General features: G+C 29.6%; 11 protein-coding genes and 1 non-coding gene across 12 annotated transcripts; 4 read left to right on the plus strand and 8 right to left on the minus strand.

Annotated features, from left to right (window-relative positions):
• Positions 1-249: 249 nt before the first annotated feature.
• On the minus strand, positions 250-1,669 carry BX663DRAFT_503014 (uncharacterized protein). Its single transcript, XM_051526699.1, has 9 exons — positions 1,519-1,669; positions 1,370-1,452; positions 1,273-1,299; positions 1,189-1,198; positions 799-1,017; positions 552-731; positions 440-478; positions 332-370; positions 250-272 (listed from the first exon to the last, which is right to left on the minus strand). The coding sequence occupies exons 1-6, from the start codon at positions 1,598-1,600 to the stop codon at positions 721-723; spliced, it is 432 nt and encodes a 143-aa protein (XP_051384613.1). The 5' UTR covers positions 1,601-1,669; the 3' UTR covers positions 250-272; positions 332-370; positions 440-478; positions 552-720.
• A 424-nt stretch (positions 1,670-2,093) lies between these two features.
• BX663DRAFT_503016 (trimethyllysine dioxygenase) lies at positions 2,094-3,517 on the plus strand. The gene has a single exon (XM_051526700.1). It carries the CDS (start codon positions 2,124-2,126, stop codon positions 3,411-3,413), a length of 1,290 nt encoding a protein of 429 aa, XP_051384614.1. The 5' UTR covers positions 2,094-2,123; the 3' UTR covers positions 3,414-3,517.
• A 706-nt stretch (positions 3,518-4,223) lies between these two features.
• Positions 4,224-5,624, plus strand: BX663DRAFT_541633 (uncharacterized protein; the record flags this gene model as incomplete). Its single annotated transcript, XM_051530789.1, has 3 exons — positions 4,224-4,359; positions 4,456-4,578; positions 5,352-5,624. 3 exons carry the CDS (start codon positions 4,224-4,226, stop codon positions 5,504-5,506), a joined length of 414 nt encoding a protein of 137 aa, XP_051384615.1. The 3' UTR covers positions 5,507-5,624.
• A 39-nt stretch (positions 5,625-5,663) lies between these two features.
• BX663DRAFT_503026 (uncharacterized protein) lies at positions 5,664-8,752 on the minus strand. Its single transcript, XM_051526701.1, has 12 exons — positions 8,659-8,752; positions 8,519-8,591; positions 8,386-8,451; positions 8,247-8,305; positions 7,893-8,176; positions 7,795-7,823; positions 7,596-7,653; positions 7,133-7,541; positions 6,944-7,047; positions 6,378-6,883; positions 5,950-6,307; positions 5,664-5,862 (listed from the first exon to the last, which is right to left on the minus strand). Exons 3-12 carry the CDS (start codon positions 8,394-8,396, stop codon positions 5,719-5,721), a joined length of 1,962 nt encoding a protein of 653 aa, XP_051384616.1. The 5' UTR covers positions 8,397-8,451; positions 8,519-8,591; positions 8,659-8,752; the 3' UTR covers positions 5,664-5,718.
• Positions 8,753-9,912: 1,160 nt separating this feature from the next.
• BX663DRAFT_503029 (enhancer of rudimentary) lies at positions 9,913-10,780 on the minus strand. Its single transcript, XM_051526702.1, has 7 exons — positions 10,713-10,780; positions 10,565-10,608; positions 10,493-10,507; positions 10,399-10,430; positions 10,250-10,316; positions 10,116-10,188; positions 9,913-10,046 (listed from the first exon to the last, which is right to left on the minus strand). Exons 1-7 carry the CDS (start codon positions 10,713-10,715, stop codon positions 9,942-9,944), a joined length of 339 nt encoding a protein of 112 aa, XP_051384617.1. The 5' UTR covers positions 10,716-10,780; the 3' UTR covers positions 9,913-9,941.
• A 1,553-nt stretch (positions 10,781-12,333) lies between these two features.
• On the minus strand, positions 12,334-12,406 carry BX663DRAFT_t59. Its single transcript has one exon. It is a non-coding gene; the product is annotated as a tRNA-Met (tRNA).
• Positions 12,407-13,470: 1,064 nt separating this feature from the next.
• On the plus strand, positions 13,471-14,782 carry BX663DRAFT_323489 (uncharacterized protein). The gene is made up of 5 exons (XM_051522103.1): positions 13,471-13,578; positions 13,653-13,823; positions 13,917-14,304; positions 14,375-14,582; positions 14,639-14,782. Exons 1-5 carry the CDS (start codon positions 13,523-13,525, stop codon positions 14,644-14,646), a joined length of 831 nt encoding a protein of 276 aa, XP_051384618.1. The 5' UTR covers positions 13,471-13,522; the 3' UTR covers positions 14,647-14,782.
• A 493-nt stretch (positions 14,783-15,275) lies between these two features.
• BX663DRAFT_503033 (kinase-like domain-containing protein) lies at positions 15,276-16,322 on the minus strand. The gene has a single exon (XM_051526703.1). The coding sequence runs from the start codon at positions 16,279-16,281 to the stop codon at positions 15,328-15,330; it is 954 nt and encodes a 317-aa protein (XP_051384619.1). The 5' UTR covers positions 16,282-16,322; the 3' UTR covers positions 15,276-15,327.
• On the minus strand, positions 16,069-17,949 carry BX663DRAFT_323503 (uncharacterized protein). The gene is made up of 3 exons (XM_051522104.1): positions 17,227-17,949; positions 16,984-17,162; positions 16,069-16,924 (listed from the first exon to the last, which is right to left on the minus strand). The coding sequence occupies exons 1-3, from the start codon at positions 17,691-17,693 to the stop codon at positions 16,299-16,301; spliced, it is 1,272 nt and encodes a 423-aa protein (XP_051384620.1). The 5' UTR covers positions 17,694-17,949; the 3' UTR covers positions 16,069-16,298.
• Positions 17,950-19,309: 1,360 nt separating this feature from the next.
• Positions 19,310-20,850, minus strand: BX663DRAFT_550293 (uncharacterized protein; the record flags this gene model as incomplete). Its single annotated transcript, XM_051531204.1, has 3 exons — positions 19,310-20,494; positions 20,555-20,596; positions 20,686-20,850. The coding sequence occupies 3 exons, from the start codon at positions 20,848-20,850 to the stop codon at positions 19,310-19,312; spliced, it is 1,392 nt and encodes a 463-aa protein (XP_051384621.1).
• Positions 20,851-21,021: 171 nt separating this feature from the next.
• On the minus strand, positions 21,022-22,072 carry BX663DRAFT_503051 (uncharacterized protein). Its single transcript, XM_051526704.1, has 5 exons — positions 21,691-22,072; positions 21,588-21,637; positions 21,504-21,535; positions 21,315-21,423; positions 21,022-21,240 (listed from the first exon to the last, which is right to left on the minus strand). The coding sequence occupies exons 1-5, from the start codon at positions 21,992-21,994 to the stop codon at positions 21,070-21,072; spliced, it is 666 nt and encodes a 221-aa protein (XP_051384622.1). The 5' UTR covers positions 21,995-22,072; the 3' UTR covers positions 21,022-21,069.
• Positions 22,073-23,081: 1,009 nt separating this feature from the next.
• BX663DRAFT_550295 (uncharacterized protein) lies at positions 23,082-25,333 on the plus strand (the record flags this gene model as incomplete). Its single annotated transcript, XM_051531205.1, has 3 exons — positions 23,082-24,164; positions 24,223-24,661; positions 24,726-25,333. 3 exons carry the CDS (start codon positions 23,082-23,084, stop codon positions 25,331-25,333), a joined length of 2,130 nt encoding a protein of 709 aa, XP_051384623.1.
• Between the last annotated feature and the right edge of the window lie 11 nt (positions 25,334-25,344).

Below are 25,344 nucleotides of genomic sequence, written 5' to 3' on the forward strand. Positions count from 1 at the left end.
TATTAGAACGAGAACGACTACTAGAATAACGTCCACGGCGAGGACTAGGAGATCTTCTACGACTACGAGAACTTCTACGAGGACTAGGAGATCTTCTACGAGGACTACGAGAGCTTCTACGAGGGCTACGAGAACGTCTACGAGGGCTACGAGGGCTACGAGAGCTACGAGAACTTCTACGAGGACTACGAGAGCTTCTGCGAGGACTACGAGAGCGTCTAGGACTATCTGAACGAGATCTACGTCTTCTTGAAGAATCACGATTTCTATCACTATTTGTCACTTTTCATTAAATAACATATCCTATGTATGAAAAATACTGAATACTTACGGACAATCACGAGCTCTATGACCAGTTTCGCCACATTCACTATTTATATGAAATTTACTTTAGTTTTTGATATATAAAACGAATGATATATTGTACTTGATTACTTACAAGCAAACACCTTTTCGGAACCTTGTAGCACGTTCACCACTTTAGAAAAATAAAAATTGGTCAATTTAGACTAAAATAACATTATAAGTACTTTCTTCGTATAAATATTTACCTTCCCTTAGGTAAAGAACTATTACATTTAAAATAAGTAAGTAACTGTAAATTTTATATGCATATAAATATTAACCTACCATTCATTTGCACTAATAACAACAATTATTAATAAAGAAAAACAATATTAACAATAGTCCTTCTATTTATTGCTAAATTTAATATTAGACTTACATGTGTCCTATAAAATAATAGAAGAAGAAAAAAATCAATAATGTATTTTAATATAAGGGAAAAGAATAGCATACCAAATTCACCACAGTTATAACATCTATCACTATTTTCTGAGCCTCTATCTCTTCTATCTCTATCTCGACCTCTATCTCTGTCATAATCACGTTCACGACTATCACAGTCGCGTCTGCTGCTACGCTCACTTCTATTACGTGCTGCATTAGCAATCTGAACAATTAATCTTTCATTTTCAAGTCTGTAACCGTTAAGTGCCTTAGTTGCATCTTCAGCATCTATATATATATACATGTATATATGTATATATATGTATATGTATTTTACATAACAGAAGGGAAAAAAAGAAGAGTTAATAAACTTGGGCCAATACATGATACATAGATATATGTGTGTATATGTTTCATAAAATGGTCAAGATTTTATAACTAATATGTTAGATTAATTACCTCTGACATCCTATATTTTTTAAAAACATAAAAATATACATTAATATATAAATTATTTCAATAAAGCTGTAAAAATAAACTTACATCGTATTCAATGAAAGCATAGAAATCCTAAATTAAAACGGATTAAACATTTCACGTAAAAAAAAAGAAAAGAAAAAGGGGAAAACGATGGACTTACTCTCAAAAGTAAATCTCTAATTCTTCCATATCTACTAAAAAGATCTCTCAAGTCTGATTCGCGTACATAGCGACTAACTCGGCCTAAAAAAAAAATGACGTGTAAAAGATTAAACTTTTATAATTGAAAAAGAAAAAAAAATAACATACCAATATAAAGTCTGCAGGGGTTGGGTCTGCTTCTATCTTCTCTGTCACGATCACCGCGATCTCTGTCTCCGTAGTAGGACATTATTCTAACGATGAGAGAAAACGGAGAGTTCTTTTTTTTTTTGAGAAAAAATAAAAAAAAGAGAAAAAAGAAAATAAAATAAAATAAAAATATTTGTCACTTACAATAACAACAACGCATCATATTGAAGACCAGCAAAAAAAGAGTTTTTTTTTTTTTCTTTTAGCAAAAAAATAACTGTGACCAACCAGAGAAATGAGTTTCATATGTTAAACTAAAATAAAAGAAGCCACTTTACCAAATTAAAAATAATAACTATTATTTTCAGTAAAGACAAAACTGTATAGCTTTTCTTTTTATATACGTTTAAAAAGAAACACTTTGTTAAGATAGTTTTCTCTCTCTCTCTCTTTTTTTGTGCCTGCGAAGAAGTGAGACAATGTTGTACATAAATAATTGCCCCCCCCCCAACTGCCATAATTTTTTTTTTATAAATGTATAATCTTTTTTTTTTTTTTTTTTTTTTTTTTTTTTTTTTTTTTTTTTTTTTTTTTTTTTTTTTACTTACTTTTTATAAGCAAAAATGTCAAAAGTTTCAAACTTGTATAAAATGGCAGCTATTCCCAAATTATATCAACTTACTCTTCCTCGAGCATTATTCTCAACTTCAATACCACGTTTACATAAACTCAATGCTAAAAAACAGTTACAAGGTACAGGAACTGTACCTCAAAGAGCTGGTCTCGCTAACGATAAACAAATCTTTCTTGACTGGAATAGTCGTAAGACAAGTGTTTATAATCATTTTTGGTTACGAGACCATTGTCGTTGTGAACAATGTTATCATCCTATAACTCGACAAAGACTTGTTAATACCTTTTCTATTCCTCGAGATATTAAACCGTCTACTATTAATAGTACTGAAAATGGTTTAGTTGTGACTTGGCCTGATGGTCACGAATCAACTTATGCTTGGGATTGGCTACATACTCACTCCTATAGCCCTGTACTTCGCTCTTCTGAGCCATTATCCAATAAGAGCCCTAAATTGTGGGGTGCTGAGCTTAAACTTGCTCCTGTAGAATATGAGGCTGTCATGCAAACGAATGAGGGTTTAAAAGAATGGATAGATCAACTTGAAACATATGGTATTGCCTTTGTTAAAGATGTACCTACAACGATGGAAGACACAGAGAAATTAGCTCGACGTATATGTTTCCTACGCGAAACGCATTATTCCCAAGGGATCTGGTCCTTTACAGCTAATTTGGCTCATGCCGATACTGCTTATACTCAATTAGCGTTAGGTGCCCATACAGATAATACTTATTTTACTGAACCCTCTGGTCTTCAAATGTTCCATAAGCTAGAATTTGAAGGTAAAGGCGGTGATTCTCTTTTTGTGGATGGATACTCTGTGGCTAAACAATTAAAGGCTATATCACCTAATGCCTATCATACATTATCTAGCACATTGATTCCTACTCATTCAGCGGGTGATGAAAACATCTTAATCGTCCCTACCCCTAGGGCTTTCCCTATATTAAATCATGGACCTAATGGGGAGCTTTATCAAATTCGTTATAATAATGATGATAGATCTACATTGGATCATTTGAGCTCTACTCAACTAGATGAATTTTACGACGCTTTATTCCTTTGGCATGATTTGCTTACATCTAAAAAGAACGAATATTGGAATTCTTTAACTCCTGGACTTGTCGTCATATTTAACAATTGGCGTGTTTTACATGGTCGTAGTGCTTTTACGGGGCACAGACGCATCTGTGGCGCTTATTTCCCCTGGGATGACTATAAGAGTAGAGCTAGGACCCTTCGAATGACTACAGAAGATAAAGATCGTCTTTTATAATATAATATTTAATCTTATATATGTATACTTTATTTGATATACTATGAATGAATATTTTCTTAATAATAATAAATAATATTGATATTCTTTGTCGTAAAAATAAAATAAAATAAAAATACAATTGACTTTAATCATCATGCTTTCTGACTATTATAGAAAAAAAAATAGAATAGTTAATAAAATAATGCTACTTAGAAATGGCTTCATTTAATTAACTGTTACAAATAGATTTAAAGCTACATCAGCTTAATTTATAGTAGCAAACATTTTAGTAAAATGGGTGTATATATAGCTGTTGTTGTAAAGAAAGATGAGACTCCTTTATAATAACAGTGCTATAATCTCTTCTAATAAATTAGACAAAACTATTTACTTTTCTTATCATATATGTGTATATAAACAAATAAATGCAATAATCGTAGTAATAATTACTTATTTTTTCAATTATCAATAGCATATTGGTCACTAAATAAAACTGTATTCCCTATTAACTCTCTCCCTTTTTTTTTTTTCTTTTAACAAGTTCACCAGAATTACTCTTATCAGATTCTTCCGCTAAACTTGTTCAAAATACTTTACCTAGTTTAGGTATATCTGCATCTTTTTATTCATGTTTCAGGCGCCAGACGTCGTACGTTTGATCTTTCAATTGCACAAACATTTTTTTTTTATTATTATCGTTAATATATGAACGAGATTCAAAAAAAAAAAAAAAAAAAAAAAAAAAAAAAAAAAAGGCTAATGAAGCTCATAACTTGTACAAGTCATCAAGAAATAATAAGAATAAAAACTAAATATTATTAGAAATAAATGTATATCCAGATGAAACTAGAATCAAAGAATTACTATGGGAAATCTGAAACGCATATTAGACAAGTTGCTGAAAGTTGGGACTTACATTTTGCAGGTGTATCTGAATTAAAATCTTTAGGTGGCCCTTTTTGTGGTAATATACTTTTTTTTTTTTTGGTCTGAAACAATTCTGTTCATTATTGTTGCTTTCAAAGGCACAATTCCTACAAATTATGAGGAATTTTTTTAGTAAATGCTGCCTTTCAGCACACAGATAGCTCGTTCCTTTTTTTTTTTATTTGGCTGGTGTTCATGAAGGATTCTATGAATCGTTATTATCCAAGTATTACTGGATTCGGTGATCAAGACATACGTAAATCCATATCGTGCCATTTTTAGCAGCTGTACAAAGCTAAGGCAGTGCAAATTCAAAATCATTTGAATACAACAGATTCTGTTCAACTTTGGATGACTGGTCATTCGTTAGGTGCTGCTTTTAAATATCGCTCTTATTTTGCAAGATGGCTAAAAGTGTCCCTCTGATTTATCTCGTCGTTTAATTCTTCGTGATGTCTATGTTATTGAAAACACCCGCTGTAGGTGATAACGATTTTACATGTCTCTATTTTCTTCTCATACAAATTTGCCTGTCACAAGATCTTCTCACTCTTTGGAGGATCGTCAATAAATCAGATATGTTTTGTAAACTTCCTCCTGTTTATAAGAGTAAATTATGTGGTAATGCCATATACATATATATAATAATTAATATTTATATTAAGGGAAACAAAATGGGAGGATGGGAAAACATTATTATTATTAACTTTGTAAAAGAGAAGAATTGTATACATACTAATAATTTTATATACACTAAAGATAATAAGCTCATGTCATGTCTGAATCTTTTTTTTTTTTTTTCAATTACTCGCATATTGGATACGCTATTCAAATTTTCGCAGCAATGGCACTCAAAACCTGCTTAAATTATATCCTTCCCCGTTATCAACCACCGACTCAAATCAATATTAGTGTCCATCATGCTGATAATAATAAAAAAACACAGTAAGCAATAACGAATAATAAGGGTATTATACTTCAGACTATTGCCCAACAACCATTACCAAACTGGGCAAGTATTATTTATAGATAAAGAAGCTCCTCATTTCTTACTTCGTTATGTACCCAATGGTAACCCAATCTATTTTGTGGAAAAGCTTCTTTATCCTTTCTTCTTTAGAGACCATATCCCTTCTCAGTACTTTCAAGGGCTTCAACGAGCTAGTATTTATTATGAAAAATGAAAAAACCAAACTATTAAATCAACAAAAATCATGCCCTAATAACAGAATCATTAGCTTTGAAAAAAATAATAAAATAAAAAAAAGGGCTTGTGATACAAAGAGTAATTCTTATCATACGAAAAAAAAAAAAAAAAGAAAAAAAAAAGAAAAAGAAAAAGAAAAAGAAAAAAAAGACAGAAAAAGTTTTATCATTATTGTTGTTATTATTATTATTATTGTCGTTGCAAACAACTGAAAGCATCTTCTACACGGGCTTTTAATGTTTGGGTATCATACATGATATGTGCTAGTTCATGTAAGTCCACTGTATCCAACAAGTAAATTGTTACTTTGGGTGCTTGTTTCGTACCCGTAGACTATTAAGAAGAAAAATAAAAAAAAAATGAAATAAAATAAAATAAAATTCAAATCATGAACATTATCTGGTAATACAAATAACTTACCTTGACAAGTGGGAATAATTTATCGCCTAATAATTGTTTCTTTTCATGAATAGGCTTTCCTTCAAGCGAATTCAAAAGTGATTCAATATCCTTATGATTGGTATCACTTTTATCAGATAAAGTAGAGGTAATTTCTACATTATTGTTATCATTACTGAGTAAGTTTTCTTTTGTTAAAAGGTGGGTAGTAGTCTCGGATTCTTTTAAGTGGGTATTGGAAGGTGAAGGTGCTACAATGGGAATAGCCTTTGATTCCTTTTTTATTACTGTTGGTAACATTGCTTCATTATTGTAATAAATGGGTTGTGGAGGTGACGATGTGTACATCATAGATACTCTTTTAGTGGATGCTATGTTCCTACTTAAAATTATAAATTAATTTGAATAATTTGCTTAAAGAAAAAAGAAAGAAAAAGAAAAACGCTCACTTTCTCATAATATACTCAGTTTCTATTCTATCCACTTCTTCCTCTTCATTATCTATATCATTACAAGTAGCTAAAGCATCCAAAGCCAATTGTACTTTTTCACGTAAAAAATCCGGATTAAAAAGACATAATGACCTCTCTTTTCTTTTTAAAGTTAAAAGCATATCAACAATATCAACAGTTGCTTTGCCATATTCACCACATTTTCTTACAGCTTCTTCTAATTTTATTCGCTGCAAATTAGCACTTGATTCAGTCATAACAGACTCTAATGATCCACGTCTGCGTAATGTAGGACGACCATTATGTCCTATATTTACTACTGTAGTTTGCTGTTGTAACATGGGAGGTTGTTGAATACTCAGGCCTGATGCAAGAGATGCAAGAGATCGACCTGTACTGGTACCCGACATAGGCGAAGAGGAAAATTGTGGCGATAATTTACTATTACCGAAATGTGAATGATACTGGGTTGCTTGTTGATCCACATGAACTGAATCTGAGTTCTGCAATATATATAAATAAATAAAAAGGCATACAGAAATATATTAAAAAAAAATACGAACCTTTCTTTGTGGTAAATTGATAGTTGTTGTATTTAATGTTGTAGATTTTGAAATATCTTTTATGTTTATTCCTAATTCGTCCATGCTAAGATCGTTTATGTTAGCTAAAGTAATTAAAAAGGAAAAAAAAAGGGGGGCGTTAAAAGACAAGCTTTCATTTTTTTTTTAAAAAAATTAACATATAAATACCAGAACGTATATGTTGTTGAGAACGATCAGGTGTATAATATTGTTGTTGGTTTGCAAATGAATTATTAGGAAGATGGTGGTTATTATTTTGAATCATAGTATTTGGTCTTCCTTTTCGAGGTTCATGATAAGCAACGACAATGGGTTTATTACCCAGCATAATTCCATTCATTTCTCTTAAAGCAGCAGCGGCTTCTTCTGACTTACTGAAACTGACAAATCCATAGCCTTTTGATTGCCCTGTTGCTGGATTTGTCATAACTCTAGCAGAAACAATTCGACCGAATTTTCGGAATGCTTGACTCAAATCTTGATTCGTAATATATGGCTCAAGATTTTTAATATAAAGATTCATAATGTCTACAGAGTGCTGTGTATCATCTACAGTTGTACTATTATTGCTTGAAGACTATAAAGCATCACATTACTATTATATATTATATTATTTCATTTAAGTAAATACCTCCTCTTGTTGGTGTTGTAATGAATGTACTTTCAAAGGTATAAAAGGTACAACAGATCTAAAAATAAGTTAAAATAAATATAAAATTAATTAGTTGAAGTAGTGTTTAAAAAAAAAAAAAGAAGAAGTGAGAGAGAGACAGAGAGAGAGAGAAAGACTTCATTATATAAGTACTTCCTCGCCCTGTCTTTTTACGTACAGCTTATAACCATCCAATAAATAATCATTCTTTATATACACATATATAATAAAATTATATTAATAAAAGGACTTTTTTTTTATTATTTGGCATCTTACCAGTTTAAATATAGCTTTATCAGAATTAAAGCTATCAAAATATTGAATAAAGGCAGTTCCTCTAAAAGCACCATCTTTCATAACACATTTGCATAGGTTTAAAGGTCCAAAGGGGCGAAATAAATCATACAATCTATTGTCATCGAAATATTCAGGTAAGCCATTGATTTCTAAAAGTACAGCTGTTGCTTCAGGATCCAAACGTTTATCTTGATACATTTGAAGCTCTAACTTTGTATTATTAGTAAAAGTGAATCCATTATAAAGCGAGTAAGCTCTATCAGCTATAAATGATGAGGATCAGAATAAGAATATTTTAGTTTGAAATGATATGATATATATATGTCTATATACCATATTTAGGATGACTGAATCGTAACTGCCCAATGTCTTTCTCTCTATCGATAGAGATTCTAATATAATTAAGTGATTGTTATTGGGAGGTTAGGAGTTTAAAATTTAATAATAATAATAATAGTAATATACAACTTACTCAATAGGCATACAATGTTGCAATAATGTGCGTATATCACTCTCTCTTATATTCGTTGGTAATTTGCTTAAAAATAAAGTATCAGATACAAGACAATCCTTAGGCTCAAATACTTCATAAACTGAGTTATTACTATTGCTATGGCTACGAACTAAACTAGGTTTGCGTTTCGGTGGTAATCTAATTACTGGTGTATATACTGACATCTATTTTTTTTTTTTAAAGAAAAGTATAAATCGACATGTTTACTTTTTTTAATTACTTCTTGCTTGCCTTAAAGTTTAAGATGATTATGTCTAATCTCTAATCGTTAGAGTTTATGTATATATTTGTATATAAATATGTTTATTTATTTAAAAAAAAAAAAAAAAAAAAAAAAAAAAAAAAAAAAAAAAAAGGGGAAAAAAACTTTGAAAGCAGCAATTGCAAAAAAAAAAAAAAAAAAAAGGAAAAGGAAAAGGAAAAGAAAGGAAAAAAATTATATTGCGGGGCGGGAACTGGTTGCTGAGTTTCTTTATTAATTACTATGTCGTATGTTCGTTTTATTTATACATGTATAAATTAAATATGCCTATATACTAAAGTAGAAGCCTTTTTTTTTTTGAAAGCTGCTAAATAAAACTTTCTAATATTATTTAATAAGATTAAATCTTGGTAAAGGCAATCAAATTAGGTTTTTATTCAAATATTTATCAAATCTTTTTAACGAGAACCTAAAAAAAAAAGGCTTCTAAATTGCTTATTAAAACCTTATTAGATATATGTCAGTAACTATTGAGAATAGATCTTTTTTTTTCTTTCACATAATTAGCAGGAATGAAATGTTCCATATAGTTTCTAAAATTAATATTATTCCTAAATAGGCTATCAACAGATAGTTTTTATATATTATGTGCATATCATATTTCTTTCTTTTGCTCTATATACACAAATGCAGGCTATAAGAACACATTTAAAAGTTATTAATACTCTATTCTTTTTCACTTACAGAATCACTATGCCGTAACACAATTTGTCGATTGCAAAATTCCTTTTCTTTTGAATAATTATTATGTCGAAGCTTGGTATACTACCTGACTATAGGTTTTTGTACTTCTGTTTCAGTTATATAGCAAAATATTATTTTAATTAGTAAAGATATAGCTGTTAAAGAGAAACCCATAGTAAAATATATTGCTCTGTTTAGGTTATTCAAATGTGAGAATATATCGTTTGCAACTATAGAATAAACTTGTTTCATTATCAGTTAAAATTTTATACCATTCATTCTCGTGAATAATGATTTCACGTTAGAATAAATGAGTGTACTGCACTGTTAATACAGCAATAATAATATATGATTAAAGCAAGCGAAAAAATGATTAAATTACTTTTCTCTTTCTAAATCTTCCCTATAATCCATAAAGAACGTCTTTAATAAGTCTTCCTGGATTTAATTTCCATTCTCATATTTTTGTAATTGCTTTTAAACTTCTCCAAAAAAAAAAAAAAAAAAAAAAAAAAAAAAAAAAAGCTTCAGCTTTAATGTTTGTTCTTTGTTTTCAAAAAAGAGTTTATTAACGACGTCTACGATGATTATTATTTTGTACTGGTGCCTGTTGACCACTGAAATGAGCAATTAGGCTGTCTTTGATCCAGTCCTTATCGCGTGGCTGATACATCTAAAAAATTATGCTTTAATACATGTGCCATTCTATTTGTATATACACATATTTTTTTGAATAACTTACAAACACTTTTGGATCATATACAAGTCCTACAAATTCTTTATATGAATCTATGAATTTGAAAAGGTCTTCAGCTCTATTAAAAGGGAACATTGGTAAACCATCACAAACTAGCATAATCCCGTTTACTTATATACCTATATTGTACTTCGCCTGCATAAGGATTCTCTTTAGCAAGTTGAGCTTCATATAATCCAGCAATGTCTAATCCCATTAACATCCATTTAGAAAAAAAGAGTCCCTTTTTTTTCTCAATGAACTCCTTTCTTTAGAGTTTTATACTTACGATCCATTGCATCGCTTTCATTTTGAAAATCGCTGTTAAAATCGAAGCCAGCTTAGCATTTAGACTAAATTAATATTCCATTTTTCTTACTTACTAATAAGTTCGAGAACTATAGACTTAAATGAGATTAATATAAAATGTACGTCAAAAAAATAAACATTGCTACCTTTGGTTTGAATGTTGTTGTAATAAAAGAATTGTATGATTTCCCTAACATGTTAAAAAGAAAAAAAAAAGACAGGTCAGCTTTTTATTAACTTTTCAGAAAAAAACGATCTCTTGGAATTGTTACGTTGATTGTTGCTATTTTTTACCATTATTTAATTTACCAGCAGTAAGTTGTTTAACAAGTAAAGATTTCAAACAAACAAACAAAAAAAAAAAAAAAGAATGTTAAGGAATGTAGAAGGTTTGGGAAGGCGTGACTTTTTTTGGTTTTATTGAATTTCCCACAAAAAAAAGGTTTAGTGGAGTCTTTACTATTTGAATCAGCTAAATTTATGGCTTAACTCTATTATCAACTTAATAAATAGCATGATAATATAAGCCTCTCTCCTTACTCAGCATCATGTAATATATGAATCGTAATAGGTTTAAGTCTAAAGAATTAATGAGAATAGTAATAAAGTCCCTTTTTTTATTCAAACGGAATATAATATTTGGTAGAAAATACTTTAAGCCTATTAAATGAGAACAAAAAAAAAAGGTGCATGATAAAAGCTTAAATTCGATATTATTTTATGAAAGAAATATATGTTCATATCATAAAAATAATCTGAAGTAATTCGTGATATTATTTATATCTAATAGTCTTTTATAAAGGTTTTGAAATATACAACAAAACAGTAGAGTCATGATATCAGTTGGTATTTTAGGAATTTTAGTCATATTTGATATTTAACTTATTATAAAAATTAATGATATTTATTGGTATTCATGTGAGTTTATAGTCAATCTTATACGACTCAAGAATCTTACCTTCTTTTATAATTCCTAAATTACTATGGTATATTCTCTTTCTATTTTTATGTAATATGTTTTCTTTGAATCAGAATAGAAGATAAAACCTTCAAAATAAACTTGATTTTTCTTATCAGGTTTACAGAATGAACTGTTAAACTATTTAGTCAAGGATTATTTTTTCTTTATTGCAGATGAATATGTCATAGAGTGACAAATAACAAAATTTTGATAATAGAAATCTAATAAATAGTGGTACTTTAGTGCTTGATCTATTTATTATAACACTATTTACCAGTTTATATATAATTACATACTATTGCTCAGTATGCTGCTCATAACGTACTTCAAATAATAAGGAGTATAATAAACTTCTAGGAGACAGTTTAAAGCCCTCTAATGTACAACTATAAATAATAAAAATGTTATTAGTAATAAGCACTAGGTTCATTTCCTTTATAATACAAGTTATTTAACGTGATCATTATAGACAGTATAATATTTTTTTTGCTTTTTACGCACATTATAAATAGCTTATGGTGACGTAAAAGGACTACAATCACTCAATAAGTATAAAATACGCATAGGTGGTGTGAATGTACAAAAAAATATAAAATATATCATAATAGCTTCTATTATCATCTAATTAGTAGATATTCAAATAATTATTGAGGGTTTACATTTATATAGAACACGAAAACGCCTCCTACTTATTATTACAGTGTCGTATCTGGCCCTGAAGGAATAATAATATTTATATAAGACAATTTAATTACCTGTATTTATTATATAAGCAAATATAATATTGAAATATTGTTTCCATCAAATAAAAGAATAAAGTTCTACATAACTAATGCTTTTAATAGACTTCTAAAACTCAAATTAAAGATTATAGCATCAGTTGTATAGAACTGATCAAATTAATAAAAATAATAAAATCTATAATTTAGTCTATTTAAAATAGAAAAAGAAAGCTGCTCCCTGCCAGGATCGAACTGGCGACCTTCAGATTATGAGACTGACGCTCTACCAACTGAGCCAAGGAAGCTTCTTGTTTTTTGAAGAATAAAAAATACTACACAATTCATGCCTAAAAATTTAGCAGTCACACATTATGTGACGTCATCTTTTAGCTGTTTGGATTTGATGATTATAAATTTTGATTTTTCATTCACCTTTATAAAAGGGAGCCTTTATTTCGGTAATAAAATTAATTGCGTAGCATGAGTACTTCAAATTGCAGCTGTTGCAATTTAGAAAGAGAATTAATCACTATTGTCGATTGAAGAACCTAGATTACGGAATCATTGTATAACCTTGTGTTTTGTTCGCTTCACTAGAGGATTGTTTGAGCTGAGTCTTCTTTTGTTGTTAAGCTTTGATGGTACATATGGTAAAGGGCTTTCTATAATAGGAACAGTTGTGTTACTGACACCATCAGATTTTTTGGAATTGATATAAAAATAAACTCAATTGCATTGATAACTAATAACAATTATCTTTTTATCTTGCAACTTGTTTTTTATATCTTCGTATTTGTAAATCCAAGCAATTCTTATGTATTCTAATTTAGATTAGTTGCTTAAAATACCTTCAGATATCATATATGATTTTTATCTGTCAGTTTATTTCAACGTAACTGTTAAAAATTAATTCCTTGATCATGTTTAAATTAGTTATATTATTCCCTTTGATTCCTTCTTATTAGAAAGTCTATCATGTAAATAAAGTTTAGATCAAAAAGTTAAATTAATATAAACTTACAGATTTTAATAATATGAAGTCATAAATATTAATCACTGAGTACATTTATCAATGTAACAAATTATTGTGAATCATTATTCTCTTAATAAGTGTAAAATCAAAATGACAAATTGTATTACAATTAGTAAATAAATCAAAAGCTTTCATAAACTGATTTCCTCAGCAAGTTGGTTTATTAACTTATTGTTATTCTTCTCTTTTCTTGAATTATATTATTCATTTACATTTTAAAAAATTATTAATTTTTGTTCCAAAAAAAAAAAAAAATTAGCTCTTCTGCATCTTATCTTTTAGATCATAAAATGTTTGCCTCCAATGAAAAGATTTTACCCTCTACAGTAAAAATCCTTTTTTCTTTTCTTTTCGTTTTTTTTTATTTTTTTATTTTTTTAAAATTAATATGAATGTGCCATGGAGTAATAGCGAAACATTGCAAACAGAGGATGGGTTAACTAGGTAAACTCTTTTATCTTTTTCTTTTAAACTACTGTATTTTGTATTATTAACACAGCTGTACAATATGTGAATAGGTTATCAAAAGAAATACTAGATTTTGAAAGATATATTAGTCCTACAAAGAATGAAAAATTAAACAGAGACACTCTTTTTTATTCAGTGACACGATCAATCGATTCACTTTGGCCAAATACCAAGATTAATGCTTTTGGATCATATGTTACTGGATTACAATTTCCTTCAAGGTATACACTCTATTTTATCTTATTCCTAACTCTTCCCCTCCCAACTCTTTTTTTTTTCCTGTAAATAATACTAAATATATTTACTATATTTAGTGATGTTGACATCAACATTAATTTTGAAGTATTACCTAGAAACACTAAATCCGATGCTTTGAAGCTCATTCGCAGAAAATTAGCTGCTGAAGGTATTTTTGAAAATAGAAGGATGAAAGTGGTAGCCAATGCAAAGGTACCAGTGCTTATGGCTACAGATAACAACGCTATTTCTATGGACATTACCATACAAAATGATTGTTTGAGCTCACACAGAACAACCGTTTGGATAATAGAGTATCCTGCATTAAAACCTTTGTTTATGGTATTGAAGCAATCAATATCTGCTTATCGTGTTTCAAATTTACCAGCATTTGAACCATTGTCTGCTAAAACTGCAGGATTGGCTAGTTATTCTCTCATTTGTTTGATTGTTAGTTATCTTCAAGTAAGTAAGAAAACAAAATAAAGAGTTTTGATGTTTTATAATAATCCATTTCATTTCATTTCTTTAATAGTTGCAAGTAGATCCCAATCTTAGTTCGTCAGATGCAAATTATTATGGCATTCTATTGATGGGATTTTTAGATTTTTATTCTAATTTTAAAAACGAGGAACAAGCAATCAGTCTAACGAATGGAGGTTCTTATTTAACAGGCGATAACTGTCCTATTCGATTTGAACCAAAAAATGGAAAGTTGTTTATTGTTGATCCTGATGTTAAGGGTAAAAAAAAAAAAAAAAGAAAAGAAAAGTAAATATGTCTAAAGCATGTAACTTAGTTTATTAAATTTATAGGTGCTAATGTTGCACGCAGCACGCTTCGTTTTGATGTTATAAAGTTAATATTTAAACAAATGTTGAAAGATTTACGTGAACATATAGCTAAAAGCTCAAATAATGAATCTATACTATCATCTATTATCAAGCTAGCACAATCCCATTATTATGGTAAACCACGGAATGAGGGTACTAAGTTTAAGGTAAAGCATATGTGGATTGAAGCGGGTAAACCAAAGTTGAAAAGATTCAGAAAGAATAATAGATACCATGATGGTAGTGTTATTCACCGTGCAGGCGAAGGACATGTACACAATTATAGTAGAGACAGAAGAAATGAAAACTATAAGAATTCGTATAAAAACAGATCTTTCGCGAATGCTGATGATGAACAATTATATTATAATCCAGAATATCAGCGTCATCTACGTCATAATCGTCCTCATTTAGCAGAGCATTATAAAAAGAAGGCCAATAAACATAGGAAATAATTATAAATGTATATGTATACATGTATATAAATATATACACCCACTATATTATCACTTACATAGTATAGGAAAAAGAAAAAAAAACACTATTATTCTTATAGCACAACACACCAATACCATTATTACTGCAATTACCAAATAAACAAGCTTTATTATTATGTTTTTTTTTCTTACAAAATAATGGGGGTGGGTAAAGGAAATTACACTTTACCAGTAATAAAAGGATGATATAATGCTTCATGAGGTGTCATTCGTTTATCAGGACTAAGTGACAAACACTTATCAAGAAAATCAATGAAAGCTAATACTAGTCGATTCTCTTCATCAGGCATGTTGGGTGTTGTCGCGGCCAAAATACGTGTCTTTATATCTCGTGTAGGTTTTATGATGGTCATCTTTTTGACAACCTCTTTTTTATTCACTCGATCCAATTCTCTCGACAAGAAGTTAAAATCTTCATCAAAATGATCTACCGTAAATTGTGCTTTACGAAGTAATTTATTTGGAAATCGGCCTTTAACTTCCATAATATGCTTCAACATTTGATTATTATTTCTTCCGGGGAACAAGATTTTACCAGTAAAGAGTTCATATAGGGTACAAGCAGATGACCAAACATCAATAGCATAGTCATAATGGAGCCCAAGCATAATTTCAGGAGCACGATAAAAACGTGAAACAAGATAGGGTGTAATGGTATTATCACTAGCATCTGAAGCAGAGCCCAAATCACAAAGTTTAAGAGTATTTCTTGATTCAGAGACAAGGATATTATCAGGTTTAATATCAGCATGTAAGATATTACATTTCTTTAATAATGAAAGACTCAAAAAAAGTTGCTGTGCATATACGCGAACTGCTTTGATACTGATACCTACATCTTTACCATACTTTTTCAGTACATCACGTAAATTCATACTTAATGTTTCAAATACCAAACACAAATGTGAACGATGTTCAAAGTGTCTTTGTAAACGGATAACATGTTTCTTATTATCAGGATCTGCTTCCATTAGTCTCCTGAGGAAAGTTAATTCTTTTTGGCCTGCTTTGTACCTAAACAAATTATCAGTTATATACACACACACATATATATATATATATATAGATACATATATACATATATACATACATATGTACATACATATATACATATAATAACATCATTTACTTACATTGTTTCATTATTTCGGATTAATTTAATGGCTATCTCTTCATTTGTTTTTTGATCTTTGGCTTTGACAACGGAGCTAAAAACACCTCGTCCTAAATGAGCAAGTACTTGATATCTTTTATCCAAAATTTCGCCAATACGAGTGTTATAATAGCCTTCAGGATCATCCCAGTTATCAGTTAAATTAGGATTTGTTGCTGCAGTTGCATTATTTATTAAAGCGCTGTTCTGGTCAACAGCAGTAATATCTGCAGCAGCAACAAACATATCTAAATTATCAGAAAACATATCAATTTCAGTTGTTATTTTAGGTTGTTCTAATTTTTCTGTATAATCTGAAGCAAGCATATCTGCTTGACTATCACTACGTTCAATTACTTTTTCTTGATCATCCTTTTTCTTGAGCAAATCAGTTTCAGAACGACTGTGATGAAGGTCTTTATCCATTGAAGGATCATAATCAGCTGCTGAAATTTGTTGAGAAGGTGACACACTTGATTTATCTATATCATTACTATCCTTTTCAATATCCATATCAGGCTCCGTGGGTGATGGAGTAGTCGTCATTTTTTCTTCAGTAGTAGAGGTTAATATTTGAATAGGTGAAGAGGAAGTAGTGATTGCTATCATATAAATGAATAAGACATTTTTATATTTTTTAAAAAAATAATGTATATCCTACCTGATGGTGTATTAGGCGAAGATGGGGTAAGACTTGATTTGTATCTATTTAAAATAGCCTGTCTTCTCTTTCTACGCTCTTCAATAAGTCTGTCTTCTTCTTTTTTCTTTTCTTCCTCATCTTCAATTTCAAAATCAACGATTGGGATTTCTTTTTCTTTTGCAACTTTAGAAGGTCGGCTACAGACAGTATACATATAAGTAAAATTACATACACATGTATTTATTTATTATTATTTTTTACCTCTTATCTTCTTCAGCTATAGTCGTAGTGTATTTTTTACTTTCAGAAGAACTATCATTAGCGACAGTATTGATAACGCTATCTTTCCTTAAAGGTGATCTAGAGCGCCTATGATTGTTATTATCACCACGACAGGATACATGTGAATTTTCTCTTTTATCCTTATAATTACTTTCATAATCTCGAGAATGTTTTCTTCTAGATGATGAGTACGAAGGTGATCTATGTTCAAAGCGGCGATGATAAGACGATGAACGGTGTCTTTTTTCGTCACGGTTCTCTTCTTTTCTTCTATTTGTACGAGAAAGTCTTTCATATTCAGCAAATGGATCTTCTTCTTCTTCTTCAAAACAACGATAGTAGCCATAAAGTTCATCTACACCTCGTTTTTTATTTTCATTGTAGGGTTTACCTTCCATAACAATTTCTCCTGCTTCCATTTCATCTTGTCTATTAATGGACGACATTTTTATATTTGTGTTTGATTTATGGATGTTTATATAAATAAAGTTATATTAATTTAATGTAAAAAAAAGTGTGAGATTGTGCGAAATTTAAAACTATTTTTTTTTGTATTTTTTTTTTATAATTTTTAATAAAGCAAAATTATAAAATTAAAAAAAACCTCTGATTTTTTTTCTTTTAAGATGTGCACTTATTAAGCAAGTGTTGAACTTTGGATGTAATTGTAAATAGGTTTCAATTATTTTTTTTAAAAAAAAAAGAAAAGAAAAGAAAGAAAAAAAAAAAAAAAAAAATAGAGAGAAAAATAATTTTTAATATTATTTAGAAAATGACGTAGCTTATATACGCACCCCTAAAAAATAGCCCAACCAGGCGATAAATGTAACAACCCAATAAGCACGAGACATCTAAAATTTGCCTAGATCTGATCAATAAAAAGAAAACTAAAGAATCCCCTTAGATTAAGAAGGAAAGAAGAAAAAAAAACATAGATAATTTTATAACTAAAATATTTAACTGTGTAGAATAGACGAAAATCAATAAAAGAAATAGCTACAAATATTACTTTTGATGATTACGGGTTTAGTTCTGCTGATGACTTTTCATGAGTCTATCAATAGACAGGCTAACTATGGAGAATTGAGCAAGTCTGTTCTTATCCAAAGAAGCTCTACTAATTTATTTGGTTCTCCTGCTTTTTTTTTTTTTTTTTTTTTTTTTTTTTTTTTTTTTTTTTTTTTTTTTTTTTACTTTTATCAATATTTCTAGTGCACCAGCGTTTCTGCTAGCACGAGCAGCAAGATATCTGTTAAAGAAACAGCAAAGAGTTCACTCAATACTGTCATAGTACATAAACGCATCCTACTGATGAAGACAACAGTGAAAAAAATATATTAGGAACCAGAATATATCAAACCATTACACGAACTTGTAAATACTACAAATAAAATAATCAAGAATATCTTTGCAGTAATTAAAATGCATCTTTATAACACGAAATTAACGATAAACAGTGGATTTGATTTGAGAAAAAACTTACCAATAAAGAGTTTTTTTTTATTAAAATCTTTTTGGTGCTTGTTCTTAAACATGCTTATGATAATACTACCTCCGAAGAAACATGACTAAGAAATTTAGTGATAATAAATATATAGTTGAATACAGAGTATAAAGACCAATAATATTGTACTCAAATCGACATATACTCAACAGATAGCATTGTGTGAAAGCATTACAATTTTAAACCGCTTGTCACAACAATATCGGAATTTATTCTGGTATCATGCTTCATGTGTCCCTAAATAAGCTCTACAAAAAAAAAAAAAAAAAAAAAAAAAAATCTGTCTGATTGTAATTTGATTTTTTTTTCCCCTGATCATATTCAGTATAAGTAATGCTGCATATATATTTTATTAGTTATCCATTCTTGTACTAAAGAATTGTGATTTTTTATATACTGTTCCCCTTTAAACCAACACTATCTTCTTTGCCTATCTCTAATTTATACTAAATTTGTCTTTTTTTTTTTCGTATGATTTTTTTTTTCAAAAAATGTGTCGATAATATCAGAAAGAAAGTATATGAGATACATGTGAAATATGAGCGTAGTTTATTACATCTATTTATAATTATTCCAATCAATTGAAGGCTTTTCAGAAAGATCCAAATAAAATTCAACATGTGTATCTTTTGGGTATCTAAAAACACTTCGAATTGCTTGTCTTAAAGGAAATATTCTCTCCCTTTTTAAATCAGATATAATAACTTTTTTACCTGGAGGAGGAGAACCTGCAAAATCGATTTCTGACAGCAAATCTTGAAATGTAAAAGTATCTGTAATAGCCAAGTTTCTTATGTAATAAATATCACCCTCTTTGTAGTAATTAGGGTTTAATGAAGGTGATCCCTTTAAAGATACTGTTTCTATCACTTTGGCTGTATTATTTTGTAAGAATGGTGATGACGACGATGATGATATTGGTATAAAAGGAGACGATGCAGCAGTCCTTGTTGGTGATGTTAATAAATTAGGTGCATATTGAGTATTATTAGATGAGAATGTACGTACATGTAATGGAGGTAATTGCTGCTGTTGTAATACCAAACTATGTTTGATTTTAGGCGTGAATTGCCGAGATAATAGCGGATGATTTTGTGGTGAATGTTGAAAACAATCATTATTATTAGACGAATAGAGTAATGGAGTTGATGCACTTGAATTAGGCTTATTATTAAACATAATATTTTTTGTAACTGTACGTCTTCTTTTCGTTGACGTAGAAGCAGTTATTGCAGTAGAAAAATCAGCCGATGATGGTTGGTCTGCTGATAATGTAGTATATTGTGAGGATACTTCTCGTATTTTTGCAGCCAATGCCCCTCCATTCACTATTGAAGAAGAAGAAGAAGAAGAAGAAGGAGGAGGAGGAGGCTGTGGAAGTAATAATGATGAAGACATTCTTACATCTTCCATCATTACTGTACTGCTACTATCAGCCGGAGAAGGCGGTGCCTGAGTTTGATCTATCATCATATTTCGTTGGAACTTTTTTTTGGCACGATATAGTGCGCTAGAATGTGCCTTACAAAGAGATACTTCTTTTAACTCGGGCAATTTAATAATTTGATGATGTTTATCTCTATAAATTTCATGTGCATACTCATTTAACCACTGAAGCGTAAATTCATAATCGTCCTTATCATTTGAAGATAATTTTTTTGCTCTTGAATCAAGTCCTCCCTCTGGTAGATTCTTACCACGCCTTGGCTGTATTTCAGAGCATTTACAATTCATACCATAATACTATATGTTAATAATTATCATTAATACTACCCAAGTATCAACTCAATTTTATAACTTTACGCCTGAACAAGTAAAACAAACTGCACATACAATACAAGCATTCTATACAACATGTTTAAGTGCTTTATTCCTATTATTGTACATACATATATATATATATGTATATATATAAATGTATATATATGTATTACCTTTCTAATCGCTAAAGATTGTTGAACACTATTAGGGTATAAATTGGCGACTAAAGAATAAGATGATGAAGATGATGATGAGTTATCTTGATTTTGTTGCTGATTCATGAGTATAGGTAATTCAGTTACTAGTTGAGCTAACTGAAATAAATTATTTTCAGTCATAAAATGCTATGTAAAAGAATATACTCGCTATTATTGACTTAATAAGAAAATGGGTATTATGAAATAAAGAACAATATTAGTGCTTTTGTTCACAAAAAAGAAAAAGAATAACAAAAAAAAACAAAAAAAAAAACAAAGGTATTCCTATTATTGGCAATGTTTCAATTAATGTAAGTTGTGCAGCACAAGAAAAAATCCACATTATTTATTTTATAGTTTTTACGCCTCTTTAGTCTCTATACACCAAATAAGATAGGCAATAGCCACTGTATCTAACATTCGATCCTTAATAACTACTTCAGTTTGTATCTCATGTCTTCCTTCCTCTAAATCACTCGGAAGTGTATAATCCGAACTTGCAGTCAATAAGCCGCGAGCCTTCTTTTTGTACTATAATACATGATACACATTTATATATATATGAATACACATGTATAATATATTTAAAATTAAGCATTATTTACCTCCATTCTAATAGATTTTAAAATAGCTCTATCTTTCTTTTTTAAATTACTCATAAGGGCTAAGCCTCCTGTTGTTTCTGCAAAAGTAGCCAAAGCTGTAGGATGAATACTAAGGATAGTATAAGCTAACTATATATTATATACATATATACATGTATACATATATATACATATATTTATATAACATACCCTTTCTGTGTATTATGTGTGCTATGATGATCCTATATGAGAATAAGAAACTTTATATTGTAAATGTATATAATTATTCTTTACCCGCATAATAGCAGTGCAAAAACCACGTGAAAATGTAGACACACGCATGTCTAAAAAGAAAAGAATGTTAGTATTGATATTTCATATCAGTTATAATATTTACCAATAGAAGCAGCATAAGGATCATTTTTATTTAACAAACGAGCAAAGGTCCATGGTCTAAAGATCTTCACAACTGGCTTTCCTAATTTCTCCCAAATCATTAAAGGATGACGTCCATGACGCAATGTAATCATAATATAAATAATATACGCAAAAGTCAAAAATATTAAAACTGCAACTAAACGACTAAATATAGTCCACTCAAGTTTAAGTATAACTTGAACTAAATGAATGGATGCTTGTACATGTCCATATAAAGCTGCAATAAGCGGTGATTGTGCATCGTCTGTTAAAACTAATGTCATTATTTATCGTCAATAGTTATTGGCCATACAAAATATACAATAAAGATATATAAATAAATAAATAGATAAATAAATAAATAAAAAAGTTTTTGAATGTGTTGCAAAATATTGTATGTACTTTTTTTTTTTTTTTTTTTTTTTTTGTGACAATAATCACCAATCAAATTTCCTTTAATTTAATATTTGTATATGTTTCTACAAGTAATATTGATTTGATAATACCATTGTATGCATACACTCAAGTAATACTTCTTATCAATGAGACTCTAATAAACGAAGAATTATTTCTCTTTTTTACTGATAAACAAACTTAAGAAAGAAAAGTACTTTTTTTTTTGTATTATTCTTTAGCATCCTTATTTTGCTTTTGGATAAAAAGTATTTTTATCTTTTTTGTAGCTCACTATGTTAATATCAAAGTTTTGTTGCTTTGGTAACAGTACAATGATAAATCCTAAATAAATAAATTCTAGTAGTTTCATTTGACAATCAAATTAAAGATTTTTATATGCGTGAAAGTTAATAGTCCCAGATAGAACTATTTTTTTTTAATGCTTTGATATTTCATCAAGATGTTTTACATTGATTCTTATCAACTTCAATATGATTATTAGAAGTTCACTTTTTTGTTTAACATGCTTTTTATTATATTTTTTTTAAAAAAAAGTATTCATTCTAATAAAACATAGCTAGAAAAAAAAACAACAAAGATATCAGCTTGTGTATTTTTTCTTCATATATAAAAAGAATATGGGAGTATACTACTTACAGGCATTCCTGTCTTCTCTTTCAAATATATTGATAAAGCATTTTATGTTATGTTATTAGAGAGTTCAATACAGATTTAAATAAAGAACTGGCATAAAATGTGTGATCTTCTTATGCTACTGTCTTATTTTTTTCATAAACCTTAATAGATTTATGTTTGCTTAGTGTGAATCTTCCGATTTTGTAATATATCATATTGTGGCTTATAGTGACTTTATTTCATTTTAGGTCCAGAAGAAACAATAACGTGCCTTAATAAACTTTTTTTTTTTTTTTTTTATTATTATTTTTCTATTATTATTCAAAATAGAACTAAATTATGGCTCCTAAAGATAAAAAAAATTTTGACAAAACAAGACCTAAGGCACCTGTCACAAATGATCCTCGTTTTGCTAGTGTACATAATGATCCTCGATTCTTGAGACCTAAAAAGAAGGACATGAAAGTTCCCATCGATAAGCGTTTTGCTAGTATGATGACTTCATCTGATTTTAGCAGTGCTCCTCGAGTTGATCGATATGGTCGTCGTATACAACAAAGTACTGCAGAAAAAGAGTTGAAACGATTTTATCGACTTGAGGAAGATGATGATGAAGGCGAAGATGAGACAGAAGAAAAATCTTTGGAGCAACTTGAAAAAGAAATTGCTGAAGATGAAGAGAATTTAAAGGATGAAGAGTCTACAGATGAAGAGGACGAACACATCGGAATAGGACTTCCATCACGTCAGTACGATCGCATGCGTGGTAGAGGTGATTTTTCATCTTCTGATGAAGATACAGATGAAAGTGATTCTGAAGTTGAAGACGAAGAGGAAAATGATGATGAAATAGACCATATTCAACATATTCCTGAAGGTGAAGAAACAAATCGTTTAGCTTTAGTCAACATGGATTGGGATAAAATTAAAGCAGTTGATATCTTTAAGGTTTTAAGTACATTCAAACCTGATACTGGTATCATCAAGAAGGTGACTATTTATCCTTCTGAATTTGGTAAGGAACGTTTAGCATTAGAAGAAACTCAAGGTCCACCAAAAGAGATTTTCAAAAAAAAGAATGAAAGTAGTAGTGATAGCGATGATGATGATGATGAAGAAGAAATTACAGAAGAAACTATTATTAAAAATCAATTAGAAGAAGGAGATGGACAGGATTTTGATCAAGAAGCTTTGCGTAAATATCAATTAGAAAGACTTAAATATTATTATGCTGTTATCGAATGTGATAGTCCCCAAACTGCTAAGGTTATTTATAAGTCATGTGATAATACTGAATATGAGAGTAGTGCCAATTTCTTTGATTTACGTTATATACCCGATGATATGACTTTTGATGATGAACCAAAGGATATTGCTACAGATGCACCTGAAGGCTATGTTCCTTCTCAATTTACAACTGATGTAAAATAATGTAGACATTATTTATTTTTGAACTATTCTCATTTATTTATTTATTTAGGCTCTTCAACGTACTAAAGTTAGTTTAACATGGGATGAAGATGACATTAATCGATATCAAATAACTCGCCGAGAATTTACTCAGGAAGATCTTAAAGAACTTGATTTTAGTGCATATCTTGCCTCTACTGATGAAGAGGAAGATGAAGATGAGGATCTCGATGCTCTTCGTGAAAAATATAGAAAATTACTTAATGGGGAAGGAAAAGAACCATCAGCTTATGAGGATAAAATTGAAAGTGACGAAGAAGAAGGTGATATGGAGATTACTTTCACTCCTGGTTTGAGTGAAGCAGCTGGTGCTCTTGTTAATAATAAAGAAGAGCAAAAGGAAGAAACAACGATTGAAACATATTTGCGTAAACAAAAAGAAAAGAAAAAAGCTAAAAAGGCCGCTAAGCAAGCATTGGCAACAACAAACAAAGAAGAAGATAGTGAATGTAAAAGAATACTATTTGTATTTATGTTCTGTTAACTAAGCTTTATTTATTTATTTTTTTTTAGCTGAACTTGATGAAGATACTAAAAATGATCCATTCTTTAAAGAAGCCATGACAGAAATGGAGCAAGAAGGATTTGTTAATAAGAAAAAGAAGGAGTCAAAGAATAGTAAGAAGAAGAGAGCATCAAAAGAAGAGCGTGAAGCCAAAGCTCGTGAAAGAGCTGAACTTGAGCTTCTTATGGGAGATGATGGTAAGAGTGAAGGCTTTGATATGAAGGAAATCCTTAAACGAGAGAAGCTCGAAAAGAAGAAGAAGGGTAAAAAGGGAAAGAAAGCTGCAGATACAACTGAAGATGATTTCGAAATTGATGTTAATGATCCACGTTTTGCTGCTGTTCAAGAATCTCATCAGTTTGCTATTGATCCTACTAATCCTCAATTTAAGAAGACCAAGAACATGCAGAAACTATTGAGCGTCAGACAAGAAAAAATGCGAGAAAGTAACAAAGAAAAGGACGAATGGAAAAAAGAAAAGAAATCAAACAACGATGCATCGACATCAACAAAAGAAAATGGTAAATCTAATTCATCTCTTCAACAACTTGTTGCTTCTGTGAAACGTAAAGGCGCATTAGATAATTCAAAATCTGGTAAACGTCAAAAAATTTAATTATATTTTTT

The sequence above is a fragment of the Cokeromyces recurvatus genome (assembly GCF_025118155.1).
Source record: "Cokeromyces recurvatus strain NRRL 2243 chromosome Unknown BX663scaffold_7, whole genome shotgun sequence".
Taxonomy (NCBI): Eukaryota; Fungi; Mucoromycota; class Mucoromycetes; order Mucorales; family Mucoraceae; genus Cokeromyces; species Cokeromyces recurvatus.